The 17,484-nt window shown below is 40.3% G+C and overlaps 1 protein-coding gene across 1 annotated transcript in view; it reads right to left on the bottom strand.

Moving 5' to 3' along the window:
- The window catches only part of LOC138853854 (uncharacterized), a 59,892-nt gene extending 45,352 nt beyond the window's left edge, over positions 1-14,540 (bottom strand). Inside the window, exon 1 of the mRNA XM_070093211.1 lies at positions 12,239-14,540. Coding sequence (XP_069949312.1) covers positions 12,239-13,663 — 1,425 coding nt within the window. The 5' untranslated portion in view covers positions 13,664-14,540. The remainder of the gene's footprint in view (positions 1-12,238) is intronic.
- Between the last annotated feature and the right edge of the window lie 2,944 nt (positions 14,541-17,484).

Raw genomic sequence — 17,484 nt, 5'->3', positions numbered from 1 at the left:
TTAACACAAAGATTCAGGATAATAATATGGTAGGCAGGTACGTAAGATCAAAATTACATTTGCAATCTAAAGTTTTGACACTAATTGAACGATTAGATTCAAATCGCTTGCCACACAAAGCGAAACACGGTTTTACTGAAGCAAAGTTTCGCTCTGTGTAGAGCTCTACACAGAGCGACACTTTGTTCCAGTGACACTTTGTGCTACCTGTGCCTTCGCTTCACCACAAAACAGGATTATTGTGTTTTAACACTGCTCCAGCTCTTGCAAATTGTTACCGAGCTGAGCCAAATTATTTAACGCGAAGCAGGAATATATATTTCTTCCCCTCCTCTTCCTTCCCTTCTCTTCCCTTTCCTTCCCATCCCTTCCCTTCCCTTCCTTCACTTCGCTCTCCACACCCTTTTTTCGTCCCTCTTCCCCCATCCTTCCAAAATATCCACCCTCTCCCCTTTCCCTTCTTCCTTCTCCCCTCTCCCCTCTCCCCTCTCCGACAGGATATAAAACAGAGAATTTTCTAGTTTCATTCATTAGATGTTACAAAACTCGTTCCAAGCAAAACGTTTCTCTTTACACTGTCTCCAAGAAAAACTTGTCATCTTATTTTTATTTTGGTTTTTCTCCCTCCACTTCGCATTTTCCTCTCCGCTTCTTCTCAATCATTTGCACCATCTTGTTGATACCCACTTCTGAATCCAGTCATTTATATCCAGTCTCCAATTACTTGTGACGAGAAGAGTGAGTTTGCCAGAAGAACAATGCTAAATAATTAAGTAATATTTATCCTGGTATTCATTATTTTGTCAGGGCAGCTATTCAGAAAGTATTTTCAACGTATACGTTTGTTCCAGGAATCAATACGTCCGACACTACGCGACTTGCTTAGCACTTTTTTTTTTTTTTTTTTTGAGATAAATGGCTCGTACGAATTTAAGTTTTCTTGTTAATATAATAATAATTGAACGGATTCTGGAAGTTCAGAATGTCAATTTTTTATTGTTTAAGTAACTTCGTGTGTGATGTTTTCGTTAGCTTTACAGATCCTTGATTTTTGCCAGTCTAAGCCTATTCCAAAACATATTTGTTATTCAAGGTTGTGTTAGTTTTGGTTAACACAAATTAACCTGTTGTTAAATACAGTTAACCCACCTTAACATAAACCAGCAACTTCTGATAGCACGCTCTCGTAGTTCCCTAGTTCGTTGGAATCGCCACGTACGCCTTGGAGATCTTGGGACGGGCTGCTTCATGGGTCGTGGGGTATGCTGATGGTCTGGGATACCCACAGATGCACTTAAAGTGGTGTAGATCCACCCCAGAGGCCATTTACCTGAGCCATTAACGTCAGTGGTATCAGCCAGCGAGGTTGTTGCTTACATATTGCTGCTCTCTTTATTGCTCGCGTCATTAGTGTTAGCGTCCTCCCACAGTCGGTCAGCGGGAGGCGGGGAAAGTAGGTGAGACTGGAGAGAGAAGACACTGATGACTGGCACTCATGAGAGGATGAGACTGGACGAATCAAAGAAGTGGAAGGAAGGAGGAAATAGGAAGTGGGAATGATAGGGAGGGAATGAGGTGGAGAGAGAAGGGAAAGGGAGGTTGAAAGGAGGAAATGAGGGGCTGGGAATTAGGAACAACAGAAGTGGGTGAGAGAGAGAGAGAGAGAGAGAGAGAGAGAGAGAGAGAGAGAGAGAGAGAGAGAGAGAGAGAGGGAAGAGACAGAGTTTTTTGACTATCACTCACTACTTTGTGATCGTCAGTATGGCTTCAGGAAAGGTTACTCTGCTGCTGATCTGTTGTTAAACCTCTCCACTAAGTGGCACCAGTCACTGGATGAATCCAAAGTCAGCTGTATGGTAGCACTGAACATTGCTGGCGCTATCGACCGGGTGTGGCACCAGGCCTCTTAGCAGAACTTCAAGCACTGGGAATTGCAGGCTCTACGCTATGTCTCCTCAGTGATTACCTTCATGGTAGATCTCTAAGTGTAGTTCTCAATGAAACGGAATCAGCAAGACATCCTATTGGGGCAAGTGTTCCAAAAGCAAGGGTGCTGGAACCATTGTTATGGAATGTCTACTTCAACGACCTTCTTCATCTCATCCCAGAATCACATGCATATGCAGACGACTGCACACTGACATTCACTTATCCAAGAGAAGAAATGCCAGCTGCTCTAAGCTACATCAATCACCAGCTGAGAGCTATATCAGCTTGGGGAAATAGATGGCAAGTAACATTTGCACCTGAGAAAACGCAAATGATGATCGTCTCTAGGCACCATGATGGTAATGCTGGTGCAGTAGTAAGGATGAATGGGAGGGTGTTGGCACCTGGAGAAGAAGTTGATATCCTTGGGGTGAAATTTGACTCCAAACTAACCATGAAGAACCATGTTGTAAATTATGCAAACAAGGCAGCCAGGAAGCTTACAGCACTTCGCCGTATCTCGCATCTACTTGACAGTAGGAGTTGCAAGATTCTATACGAGGCACAAGTACGCTCGCACCTTGAGTATGCTCCACTTTCTTGGTTTGCCTGCCCCCCCTTTCATCTGCGACTGCTTGACAGAGTAGAGAACAGAGCAAGACGTCTCATCTCTCGCCTGGACCCATCCTGGATAGATCTGTCATTTCAGCAGAGCCTTCAACACAGGAGGGATATGGGTGGCCTTATTGTTATGTACAAGGCCAATATTGTCAAAGTACCACACTTGGATCCGATTCGAGGACAGCGTGAAACAAGCTTTTATGCCACAAGACGGGCAGAAAGCAGCAACTTCACTCTGGCTGTACCCTTCTCCAGAACTTCACTCCATCTGAGATCCTATATACCCAGGATGACTCGAGTATGGAACACATTCGTACAGCATAATGATGTCAACGAGATAAAGTCAGTTGATCAAATGAAAATGCTGGCCCACAGATGGCTCCAACTTCATCCTGTTCCCTACTTGTATGTCTCATAACAATAAAAATGCTTTCAAATGAGCTGATGTAGGTAACAGCTCTTAGCTTGCCAATAAGGTTAGGAATCCTTAACCTGTATATAGTTTGTCAATAAAGCTAGGGATCCTTAACCTTGTCAAACCCTGTGTAAAAAAAAAAAATAAAAAAAAAAAAAAGAGCAACTGGAAAAAGTTGGAGGGATTAAAATAAAGTGGGAGGAACTGAAGGAATGAGTGAAGGAAATATGGGAAGGAGAGTAGAGAGAGACATTATTTTTTTTTACACAGGGTTTGACAAGGTTGAGGATCCCTAGCTTTATTGACAAGCTATTTACAGGTTAAGGATTCCTAACTTTATTGGCAAGCTAAGAGCTGTTACCTACATCAGCTCAGTTTTTCTGGAATCAATACCAATCAAGGAGAAACTGAATTATCCTTCTGATTTTGACAGACTCATCTCACTCTTCCGATTCTGCTTATCTAAGCTTATTCCACTCAGCTCATCCGACCGCAGCTCAAGACTTTCATATTAATTCACAGTCCTTTAGAACACTAAGACCCATTTTAATTCTCTTCGAGCTAAAACTCACTATATCTCAGTTCAGAATGCGTAAGATTTTAATCATTTAATTTGCATTCGTTACCTGAATAATTTAGGCTCAAATCTCAACTAACTTCAGCTCGTTTAAAATAAACTGTAATAATTTTGAAGTCATTCAGCTCGCTTCAATTATTTTTTAAAGTAATTACTGCTCAGTTTAACTTAAATATATTTACTACCAAATTCTATTTCATTTAAGTATCTTTGTCTCATTACAAGTCATTTCAGGCCATTAAAAATTAATTCTACTTGATGCAGCTCAATTTATTTCACGCTAAAGTTTATCTGTAGAATAACGAAACTGTAATGATTTTACTGGCAGTTGTTTCTCTCTCTCTCTCTCTCTCTCTCTCTCTCTCTCTCTCTCTCTTTTAACAGGGTTTGACAACGTTAGGTTAAGGATCCCTAGCTTTATTGACAAGCTATTTACAAGTTAAGGATTCCTAACTTTATTGGCAAGCTAAGAGCTGTTACCTACATCAGCTCATTTGAAAGCATTTTTATTGTTATGAGACATACAAGTAGGGAGCAGGATGAAGTTGGAGCCATCTGTGGGCCAGCATTTTCATTTGATCAACTGACTTTATATCGTTGACATCATTATGCTGCACAAATGTGTTCCATACTCGAGTCATCCTGGGTATATATGATCTCAGATGGAGTGATGTTTTGGAGAAGTGTACAGCTAGAGTGAAGTTGCTGCTTTCTGCCCGTCTTGTGGCATAAAAGCTTGTTTTTCGCTGTCCTCGAAGTGGATCCAAGTGTAGTACTTTGACAATATTGGCCTTGTACATAACAGTAAGGCCACCCACATCCCTCCTGTGTTGAAGGCTCTGCTGAAATGACAGGTCTATCCAGGATGGGTCCAGGCGAGAGATGAGACGTCTTGCTCTGTTCTCTACTCTGTCAAGCAGTCACAGATGGGGAGGAGGGCAGGCAAACCAAGAAAGTGGAGCATACTCAAGGTGTGAGCGTACTTGTGCCTCGTACAGAATCTTGCAACCCCTACTGTCAAGCAGATGCGAGATACGGCGAAGTGCTGTAAGCTTCCTGGCTGCCTTGTTTGCAAGATTTATAACATGGTTCTTCATGGTTAGTTTCGAGTCAAATTTCACCCCAAGGATATCAACTTCTTCTCCAGGTGCCAACAACCTCCCATTCATCCTTACTACTGCACCAGCATTACCATCATGGTGCCTAGAAACCATCATCCTTTTGCGTTTTCTCAGGTGCAAATGTTACTTGCCATCTATTTCCCCAAGCTGATATAGCTTTTAGCTGGTGATTGATGTAGCTTAGAGCAGCTGGCATTTCTTCTCTTGGATAAGTGAATGTCAGTGTACAGTCGTCTGCATATGCATGGGATTCTGGGATGAGATGAAGAAGGTCGTTGAAGTAGACATTCCATAACAATGGTCCCAGCACGCTTCCTTGTGGAACACTTGCCCCAATAGGATGTCTTGCTGATTCCGTTCCATTGAGAACTACACTTAGAGATCTACCATGAAGGTAATCACTGAGGAGACATAGCGTAGAGCCTGCAATTCCCAGTGCTTGAAGTTTTGCTAAGAGGCCCTAGTGCCACACCCGGTCGAAAGCGCCAGCAATGTCCAGTGGTACCACATAGCTGACTTTGGATTCATCCAGTGACTGGTGCCACTTAGTGGAGAGGTTTAACAACAGATTAGCAGCAGAGTAACCTCTCTCTCTCTCTCTCTCTCTCTCTCTCTCTGTATACATATATATATATATATATATATATATATATATATATATATATATATATATATATATATATATATATATATATATATATATATATATATATATATATATGTCTTTCTCCTCTTTACTCACATCATGCTTCACATCATTTGAAAGCTTTTTGATTGTTATGCAAAGTACAAATAGGAAACAGGATGAAACTGAAGCCAGCTGTGGGTCAATGATTTCATTTGGTCAACTGACGTTATTTCATCGATATTGCTATGTTGTACGAACATATTCCAGACTCGAGTTATTCTGGGAATGAATGATCTCAGATGAAGTGATGCTCTTGAGACTGGTACAACCAGAGTGTTGTTGTTGCTTATTGCACATCTTGTGAAGTGGAGCCCGGTGTGGTACCTTGACAATATTGGCATTGTTCATAACAGTAAGATAAGTCGTCTTGCTTGACTCTCTGTTATGTCCAGAAGTCGAAGATGAGACGGGGAACAGGGAATCCAAAACACTGGAACATACTCGATGTGTCAGCCCACTTGTGCTTCGTACGGAGTTTTGAAAGGTCTTCTGTTGAGTAGTACGGTATACGCCACAGTGCAGGTGTGCAGCAGCATCTGTCGAGCAGGTACGAGATACACCTTAGTACTTTGAGTTTCTTGGCCACCTTGCCTGCAAGATTTACCACGTGGATCTTTATAGACAACCTGGAATCAAATTTCACCCCCAGGATATCCATCTCATTCATTCTTATTACTGGATTTTGAATTACGGCTATGAAAAATTGTAGGAATCCGTTATTATTATTATTATTATTATTATTATTATTATTATTATTATTATTATTATTATTATATTAGATAAAAGAAAAAAACTTACATGAATCAATAGCTCCTCACATCTCTTGTTGGGGAGGAGGAATCAGTCGAGTTGCAATTAAATAAGTAGGGAATGTGACTGACATGAGGGAGCATCATGTATCAGTGGGGTGATCAGTGTAATGAAAAACTGGCTTTACGTTGCCTCTCTCTCTCTCTCTCTCTCTCTCTCTCTCTCTCTCTCTCTCTCTCTCTCTCTCTCTCTCTCTCTCTCTCTCTCTCTCTCAGAACAGCCTCCCAGTTCTTTTATTTCTCATTACTATGTTATCATATCATCTCTTGTTGGTTTCTTTCAGCTTTAACGTTATTCCTCATGACTTCTTCTCAGTAATTTTATCGTTGCTATAATGTTGGTCATTCTCTCGGCAAAGTTTAACTCAAGCAGTGAATCATTTGACTGTTCTTACAAACTCCGTGTCATACTGCTGTATTTTTTGCAGTTCCCTCACACCTCTGTTACTCTACTGACCTTAGCATCATCCACAAATAGTGTCCAGTAGCATTCAGTCCTCTTGGGCAGGTCAGTGATGTAAAGGAAGAACAGGATTGGAACGAGAACTCTCCGTGAGAACCGCTTGATGTATTTATCAGAAGCCTTCAAGAGGCGAACTTTAAGACAAGGAATATTAGTTGACCTCACATTCCCAAGATTGTCTCCCATTAACTAGAAACTATATTGCCCCAACTGGTTTAGTGCCTCCCGTGACTAAAATACTACTACTACTACTACTACTAAAAGCAATAATAATAATAATAATAATAATAATAATAATAATAATAATAATAATAATAATAATAATAAAAATAATAATAATAATAATAATAATAATAATAATAATAATATTATTATTATTATTATTATTATTATTATTATTATTATTATTATTAATAATAATAATAATAATAATAATAATAATAATAATGCACCAGTAGAGTACCAAGACTCATGCACCAGTTGAGTACCAAGACTCATGCACCAGTGAAGTACCAAGACTCATGCACCAGTTGAGTACCAAGATTCATGCACCAGTGGAGTACCAAGACTCATGCACCAGTTGAGTACCAAGACTCATGCACCAGTGAAGTACCAAGACTCATGCACCAGTTGAGTACCAAGACTCATGCACCAGTGGAGTACCAAGACTCATGCACCAGTGGAGTACCAAGACTCATGCACCAGTGAAGTACCAAGACTCATGCACCAGTTGAGTACCAAGACTCATGCACCAGTGGAGTACCAAGACTCATGCACCAGTGGAGTACCAAGACTCATGCACCAGTAGAGTACCAAGACTCAAGCAACAGTGGAGTATCAAGAAACATAACCAATCATTGTCGTCGATTCTCCAAATTAGTCATCCCTACGGCGTTTTATCGACGGAACTCCTACAGTTCAGAAATAAACAGAACGAAAATAATTTAGGGAAACAATTTTTACAGAAGCAGCGGATTAAACAAGCGCCATGAACCACATACCAACCCACTGACTCATGAAATAGACGTATGAGCGTATGCATAATTCGGATTGAAGAAAAAAAGAAAAATTATTCACAGTCAAATGTAAATGAAACACGTTATACACTTGTCGAAATTTATTTAAAGTTGAATTTAGCACAGTCAGCTGTTGCTTTTGTTTATTTCCTTAATGTTGTTATTGCTGTATTCGGCAGTGTTTTTTTTTTTAATGGTTTGATATCTATATTACTTTAATATTATTTGGAAAACGTATCAATATGCTTATTTGTTTCTTAACAATGGATCAAAAGGGATCAAAATCTTTGCTTTAAGATGTTCCCAGTATGTGAAGTAGTTGTGACTCGATCTGTTCAGCCACGATACTGAGACTTGTTCCAGTAACGGTATTGTGACTCGTTCCACACACGATACTGAGACTTGTTCCAGTAACGGTATTGTGACTCGTTCCACACACGATACTGAGACTTGTTCCAGTAACGGTATTGTGACTCGTTCCACACACGATACTGAGACTTGTTCCAGTAACGGTATTGTGACTCGTTCCACACACGATACTGAGACTTGTTCCAGTAACGGTATTGTGACTCGTTCCACACACGATACTGACACTTGTTCCAGTAACGGTATTGTGACTCGTTCCACACACGATACTGAGACTTGTTCCAGTAACGGTATTGTGACTCGTTCCACACACGATACTGAGACTTGTTCCAGTAACGGTATTGTGACTCGTTCCTCACACGATACTGAGACTTGTTCCAGTAACGGTATTGTGACTCGTTCCACACACGATACTGACACTTGTTCCAGTAACGGTATTGTGACTCGTTCCACACACGATACTGAGACTTGTTCCAGTAACGGTATTGTGACTCGTCCCACACACACGATACAAGACTTGTTCCAGTAACGGTATTGTGACTCGTTCCATACACGATACTGAGACTTGTTCCAGTAACGGTATTGTGACTCGTTCCACACACGATACTGAGACTTGTTCCAGTAACGGTATTGTGACTCGTTCCACACACGATATTAAGACTTGTTTCAGTAACGGTATTGTGACTCGTTCCACACACGATACTGAGACTTGTTCCAGTAACGGTATTGTGACTCGTTCGACACACGATACCGAGACTTGTTCCAGTAACGGTATTGTGACTCGTTCCATACACGATACTAAGACTTGTTCCAGTAACGGTATTGTGACTCGTTCGACACACGATACCGAGACTTGTTCCAGTAACGGTATTGTGACTCGTTCCATACACGATACTAAGACTTGTTCCAGTAACGGTATTGTGACTCGTTCCATACATTATACTAACACTTGTTCCAGTAACGATATTGTGACTTGTTCCACACACGATACTAAGACTTGTTCCAGTAACGGTATTGTGACTCGCCCCACACACGATACTGAGACTTGTTCCAGTAACGGTATTGGGACTCATTCCACACACGATACTGAGACTTGCTCCAGTAACGGTACTATGACTGGTTCCATACACGATACTGAGACTTGTTCCAGTAACGGTACTGTGACTCGTTCCATACACGATACTAAGACTTGTTACGTAACGGTATTGTGACTCGTTCCACACACGATACTGAGACTTGTTCCAGAAACGGTATTGTGACTCGTCCCACACACGATACTAGTTCTAATAACGGTATTGTGACTCGTCCCACGCACGATACTGAAATTTGTTCCAGTAACGGTATTGTGACACGTTCCATACACGATACTAAGACTTGTTCCAGTAACGGTATTGTGACTCGTTCCATACACGATACTAAGACTTGTTCCAGTAACGGTATTGTGACTCGTTCCATACACGATACTGAGACTTGTTCCAGTAACGGTATTGTGACTCGTTCCATACACGATACTGAGACTTGTTCCAGTAACGGTATTGTGACTCGTTCCATACACGATACTGAGACTTGTTCCAGTAACGGTATTGTGACTCGTTCCATACACGATACTGAGACTTGTTCCAGTAATGGTATTGTGACTCGTTCCACACACGATAATGAGACTTGTTCCAGTAACGGTATTGTGACTCCTTCCATACACGATACTGAGACTTGTTCCAGTAACGGTACTGTGACTCGTTCCACACACGATACTGAGACTTGTTCCAGTAACGGTATTGTGGCTCGTCCCACACACGATACTGAGACTTGTTCCAGTAACGGTATTGTGACTCGTTCCACACACGATACTGAGACTTGTTCCAGTAACGGTATTGTGGCTCGTTCCACACACGATACTGAGACTTGTTCCAGTAACGGTATTGTGGCTCGTTCCACACACGATACTGAGACTTGTTCCAGTAACGGTATTGTGACTTGCTCCAACCACGAGTTTGCAACTTATGTTCTTTTAGCAGTCGTGGCATGATAACGATCCACTTAAATTTTATTTTCCAAAGTGCAGGATATTTATAAATTGTTCCACCCACAACTTTGTGGCAATAACTCTATTATCACCTTAAACTGTCTCTCATCTCAATGGGGTCATTAAGAAGTGGTGGTCGACTAGTTTAGCAGACGATATTAACAAGGGATTTGTGTTCAAACTATCGCATGGAAACAAAAATAATTTCTGGGTCTGTTCATGATTCAACTGCACATCTTAATAACATCATGAACCTTATGTCAGGAAGGTATATGTGCAGCATAGAGGATAAACGTTGAGTGAAGGAAGCTTGTACCGAGTAAAACGTCTGCTAAACGAAAGTTTCCTGTACGTTGCACGTACGTGTCCTTTACATATTTTCGTTACTCATTACCCTGTGTCATAAACGAGAACTTTTCTTTCCGTTGTTACTATACAAAAACGTTGAATATTTGAAGCCGATCGGATAAGGTGTTCTGAAGTTAAAAACGAGAACCTTGGAGGAGAATAAAGAAAAGAAATCCGACATCTAGCATGAGTTACTCCTATCGATGGATTCCCAATTCTTATGCATGTTCTTCTTCCTTCAAAAACAATTTGCATTTTGCAATTCCACTCGTGATCAATGCCTGCCACAGATATTCTCTGTTGACATTATCATGAGCTTTCTCTAGATCCATTACTTATCAATTAATGGCCATTTTTACCATATATATATATATATATAATATATATATATATATATATATATATATATATATATATATATATATATATATATATATATATATATATATATATATATGTATATATATAAATATATATATATATATATATATATATATATATATATATATATATGTGTAAGCAAGGTGGCCCGAAAAAGTAAAGCTTTCATCATCGTTCACTCCATCACTGTCCTACCAGACGCAAGCTTACACTACAGTTATAAAACTGCAAAATTAAAAGTGCAGACACTGTACTTCCCATCTCTAGGACTCAAGTCCGGCCTGCCGGTTTCCCTGAATTCCTTCATAAATGTTACCTTCTTCACACTCCAACAGCACGTCAGGTCCTAAAAACCATTTGTCTCCATTCGCTCTTAACACGCTCACTCTTGGTTGCTGAAAGTCCAAGCCCCTCGCACACAAAACCTACTTTAAACCCCTCCCCCCCTCCAACGTTTTCTAGGCCGACCCCTACCCCGCCGTCCATCCAATACAGATTTATATGCTCTCCAAGTCATTCTATTTCGTTCCACCCTCTCTACATGTCCGAACCACCTCAGCAACCCCTCCTCAGCCCTCTGAATAATACTTTTGGTAACCCCACACTTCTTCCTAATTCCCAAACAACAGATTCTCTGCATAATATTCACACCACATATTGCCCTACGACATGACATCTCCACTGCCTCCAGCCTTCTCAGGAAGGTACTACCGTCCTGCCAAGTGAGTGTAAAACGAAAGCCTGTAATTGTTGTACATGATGGTTGGATTGCTGATGTCTTTTTTCTGTCTCATAAACATGCAAAATTTCATGTACGTCTTGCTACTTCTACTTATATTTAGGTAACACTATGCATGCATGTACAAGTATATATATATACACCCCCTTCTGGGTTTTCTTCTATTTTCTTACTAGTTCTTGTTCTTGTTTATTTCCGCTTATCTTCATGGGGAAGCGGAACATAATTCTTCTTCCATAAGCCATGCGTGTCGTAACAGACGACTAAAATGCCGGGAGCAAGAGGCTAGTAACCCCTTCTCCTGTATATATTACTATATTTAAAAGGAGGATCTTTCGTTTTTCCTTTTGGGCCACCCTGCCTCGGTGGGATACAGCCTTTTTTGTTGTTCTGCATATATATATATATATATATATATATATATATATATATATATATATATATATATATATATATATATATATATATATATATATATATATATATATACATATATATATGTATATATATATATATATATATATATATATATATATATATATATATATATATATATATATATATATATATATATATATATATATATATATATATATATATATATATATATATATATATATATATATATATACATATAGATAGATAGATAGATAGATTGATAGATAGATAGTCAGACAGATATTTACTATAAGTAAAAAAATCAAAGATATGCAGTCTAAGATGAAGAACATGTAACACTCACCAGGTTAAGGAGAAAGACGTTGGTGACGGTGCGGAGATTACGGTGGTGGAGAAGAGTCACCACCACCAACACGTTCCCCACCACCCCCACCACGAAGATCAAGGAGAAGCCCACGATACGAGCCCACTCGCTGGCAACTAAGGACGCTGCATCAGGAGTGTGGGATGTCTCTGTGGGGAAGCATTCGGAGATCTCCATGATGGATGTGTTGTTCTCATCCAGGCAGGGCGAGAACGAGATGTTCTTAAGATCTCCATGCTCCTCCGGCACAGTGAAAGAAGCATTGTTCCTGTTCCAGGAAAATTCTATATAAGGATTATTCTTGTCACATATCAGCTCGGTCATCTTGAGGCAGTCCGGTCCCTCTTGACACAGAGTTTCACTTTGGCATGGATCTGAATGGATTCTTTCGGAGTCTGGCGTTATCCATATTGTTGGACTTGAACTGGAAGAGACGTTAACAAGCTGTAGAGCTTCTGGTACGTGAAGCTTAACATTCTTTGTCATAGAATCAATAGAATGACTGTTGACCAGAGCTTTTCTTGGAAAAAAAGATCTCACGCGAACTTTTTTTCTCCCGTTGGTAATTGATCCATTACGATTTCTGCTAAAGTCCCCCAAATTTGTTCTCATAAGCTGTCCTGAAGAATTTAGAGACAGACTTTGTTGATCCATACACATAAGCTTCTTCAAATTAGTACTTCTCGGAGACTTGTAAATCCTCTGCAAAAGATCTGAGGTACATCGATGTTGGCTAAAAGCAGGACGCTCCTGGATGCTATTCTTGCTAGATCTGAGGAGCAACGGCGATGGTAGTGCCAAGTATTGTCTGATCTGTAACTGTGTTGCCTCACCAATGGCAATCTGTGAGAGCCGACCAGGTGGGAGAAGCCCTGGGGGAAGATCTGAAGGCTTTGACGATGGCAACAGATCTGAGGACCTCGACGATATGGGCAGATATGAGGTCTTCGAAGATGGGAGAAGACCTGAAGACCTCGACCCCGGGGTAAAAGTTGAGGACATCCCTGGTGCTTGGATAAACTCTGGATATTTTTCCGACAAAGCTTGTAGTGGCGGGGATGGACGACCGGAAGAAGACGACAGAAGTTTGGTGGAAGGGAGCAAAAAAGACTCTGAAGTAGGTCCTTGATATGATGAGATGGGCCAGGGTGTACTTTGATATGTTGCTATAGAATCATAAGTTTCAGTGAGAGAGAGCGATGATGGGAGATTCAGTGGGAAATAAGTATGATATGAGCGTGGTAATGGAGGCCCCTTTAGTATAATCGGTGAGGAGGAGGCAAGCGTCTGCAGTGTGGACTGAGGTGACGTCTGGAGTATATTCTCAAATGCTGACATTCCCAGAGCGGATGATGTCGTGGTCTCAAACATCACAACACATAACACATACACTAATGAACGCATCTTTCACTGTAATCAATGTAAATGATGTTTTATTTTTCCTGCGTTCTAAGTTCGAGTGTTCTGAACATTTTGGAACATTTTAATTTCTTCACAAGTTTCTATAGTATCACGACCAGTTTCTTGCACTCTCTCCATCACTAAACGCATTGATCTTGCACTCTCTCCATCACTAAACGCATTAATCTTGTACTCTCTCCGTCACTAAACGCATTAATCTTGTACTTGTTGTACCAAAACACTCTTGAAGTAATGTGTGCTCTCACAATCACGAAAACACTATACAACACAATGTCGATAAACGAATCCGCTTAATATTTCACGGAGTACATTTCCAGCGTCGTTAACTCCCAACGATTCTCGATGATCTCCATCATTCTCACAAACTTCTGGAGAATTTAAATATGTTTCAATGAACAACGATCACCGATAGCTTTCGATATCCCCAGTAATATCTGACGATCCTAGATAACATCGGACGATCCCTGGTGAGCTTTGGAATCCCTCGACGATCCTTATGAAACCAGTTGATGCTCAGAGCTATTGGTCTAGTATAAGGCGCACACTCTTTTTGTCACCAGAAGGGGAGTGGCTCATCTCGACGTGAAAGTTCGAACTCATCAGCAGCAAGACTCGTTCTTCTGTCTCTGGTGGCGGGACTCACTATAGTCTGTGGGAAGAATTATTGTAGCTTATTATGATGACTAACTGTGCGGGAAAAGAAGAATAAACGAAGATCATAAAGTAGACATTTATAAAATACATGAATGAGGCAGAGAAGACAAATGTAGTATAGAAAATAAAAGTTATATATTCATTTAAAACCAAAGAAAATACGAAAAAATATTAGAATTGCGAGATGGGAGAAGAACATTTACTTAAGGCCACTTGATCTCTATTCCCCAGGTGCTGAATACCTGATAATGGCTATGGAAAAGTATATTGCTTTCAGATAACCAATTTAACTAGATTTATTTCAGTCGTTAAGAGATCTGAGAGAGACAACCCTGAATCGCACGACTCCGGCCTCCTCATCCCCAGCCAACGCAAGAACCTACAAATCATCAAGAAGCGGAGGAGCTGCAACTAAATGCCTTGAAGAGACCAAAGGATAATAAATCAAGTCTCTCATGAGGTCCGGACCTCAGGATTCGGTGAGGAGGTTAATGATCGAAAAGAAATGAACCTATCTTCCCTTTCATTTTGAGACTCTCTGACCGCGGGTTCAATCCCGCCCGTTGTATGGTTTTCCCTTTCATTAGATTGAACCTGATTGCTTGCCATCCCTCCAGGCACTGTATGACCACTGTGAGTTTAGCGCTTCCCAGTTAATGTAATAAAATAATAATAACTTCATGAAGGGAACCAGAATTTTTAGCTCAGCACACTTAAAAAAAAGTCTAGTATGTATCTTAATAGCCTCAAGAAACTCTGAGTTGAAAATTATCATCTTCAAAAGGGTTAAGAACTGCCATAATCCGAATCATCCTCTAAGGAACAAACTACAACGCTGAAGATTAAAAGCCGATTAGTAGATGCATTCTCCGGTTATCACTCAGAAACCAGTATCCCAGGATGATCAATAAAAACGGTTTCTTGGGTCTAACTCTACCCATTTCTATTGTATAACTTCCGTCATCATTGTAGCCCGTAACCAAAGTTTTCACCCTTTCTGCGCTGAAAGATACTTCTGCATCATAAGAGCTACTAGCTGAGATGGGCCTCAGCTAAAGTACCCCTCACCGAGTTTGTTTTATAGTTTTATTATACACCTCTCGTACTCATCCTGGGGAAGAAATAGTCAAAGGATTAAAGAGGCACATAATGAGTCCAAGGGACTGAGCCGTAATGTTTTGATGACTAAGCAAGTTAAAGTGGTAATGAACTGGTAACCATCTTAATGAAAAGTTTATGCAGGGATGTGTTCAGTAAAAAATATAAATTACCCAGAGCTCCTCTTGTGTTGTGGCACGCACGCACGCACGCATGCACGAACACACACACACACACACACACACACACACACACACACACACACACACACACACACACACACACACACACACACACACACACATACACACACACACAGGAGAGGTTAAGGGAAATCAACCTGACGACACTGGAGGACAGGAGAGATAGGGGGGACATGATAACGACATACAAAATACTGAGAGGAATTGACAAGGTGGACAAAGACAGGATGTTCCAGAGATTGGACACAGTAACAAGGGGAAACAGTTGGATGCTGAAGACACAGATGAATCACAGGGATGTTAGGAAGTATTTCTTCAGCCACAGAGTAGTCAGTAAGTGGAATAGTTTGGGAAGCGATGTAGTGGAGGCAGGATCCATACATAGCTTTAAGCAGAGGTATGATAAAGCTCACGGTTCAGGGAGTAGCGACCTAGTAGCGACCAGTGAAGAGGCGGGGTCAGGAGCTAGGACTCGACCCCTGCAACCTCAACTAGGTGAGTACAACTAGGTGAGTACATACACACACAGTGATGTTAAGAAGTACTTTTTCAGTAATAGAGTTGTCAGAAGAGGTACGATAAGGTTCATGGAGTAGGGACAGAGTGGATCTAGTAGCAAGGCGGGGCCAGGAACTATAACTTGACCCTGCAACCACAAATAGGTAAGTACATGCACCATCAAATCACAGCTCCTCTGTGCATGTATACTCACCTAACCACAATCACATGAGTACGTTATGTGAGTACAAACACACACACACACAGGAGCTGTGCCTCGACCTTTGCACCCACAAGCATACAAGTGCACACACACACACACACACACATACACACACACACACACACATACACACACACACACGCACGCACACACACATATAACACACGCACACACACACACACACACACACACACACACACACACACACACACACACACACACACACACACACACACGAGCTATGACTCGACCCCTGCAACCACAAATAGGTGAGTACAAATTATAACGACAAATAAAATACTGCGCAGAATAGACAAGGTGGATAGAGACAAGATGTTCCAGAGAGGGGACACAGAAACAAGAGGTCACAATTGGAAGCTGAAGACTCAGATGAATCAAAGGGATGTTAGGAACTATTTCTTCAGTCATAGAGTTGTCAGGCAGTGGAATAGTCTAGAAAGTGACGTAGTGGAGGCGGGAACCATACGTAGTTTTAAGACGAGGTATGATAAAGCTCATGGAGCAGGGAGAGAGAGGACCAAGTAGCAATCAGTGAAGAGGCGGGGCCAGGAGCTATGAATCGACCCCTGCAACCAGAAATAGGTGAGTACATGAAGTCACGGAAATTATTCAAAAAAGAAACGGGTATGAAAATTGAATTTACTAAAAATTTTAAGAAAGCTTTTAACAGGGTCCCCATGAAAAATGTATATATATATATATATATATATATATATATATATATATATATATATATATATATATATATATATATATATATATATATATATATATATATATATATATATATATATATATATATATATATATATATAAATTAGTTTACCTTTCAAAAATGCGAACTAATATATTGTATAAAACTTTGAGAAGAAAATGGAAACTCAGATACTAGAAAAAATATCCTGTAGTATTTGCTCTGAAAATTAACATAAATGACTTACTAGAAGAAAAAAAAGAAACATGCATGAATATGTTTATAGATATGAAAATGTTTACAGATTATTATTTCACATCCGATAATGATTACAGATATGGAATAATAACATGTCTATGACGACTTAAATTAAATGAGTTACACTGATAAATCTTTAAATTGTGCCAGGACT

This window comes from Cherax quadricarinatus, chromosome 3 (genome assembly GCF_038502225.1).
Source record: "Cherax quadricarinatus isolate ZL_2023a chromosome 3, ASM3850222v1, whole genome shotgun sequence".
NCBI classification, from domain to species: domain Eukaryota; kingdom Metazoa; phylum Arthropoda; class Malacostraca; order Decapoda; family Parastacidae; genus Cherax; species Cherax quadricarinatus.
The sequence above is the reverse complement of the archived record's forward strand: the minus strand, read 5'-3'. Positions and strand labels throughout refer to the sequence as shown.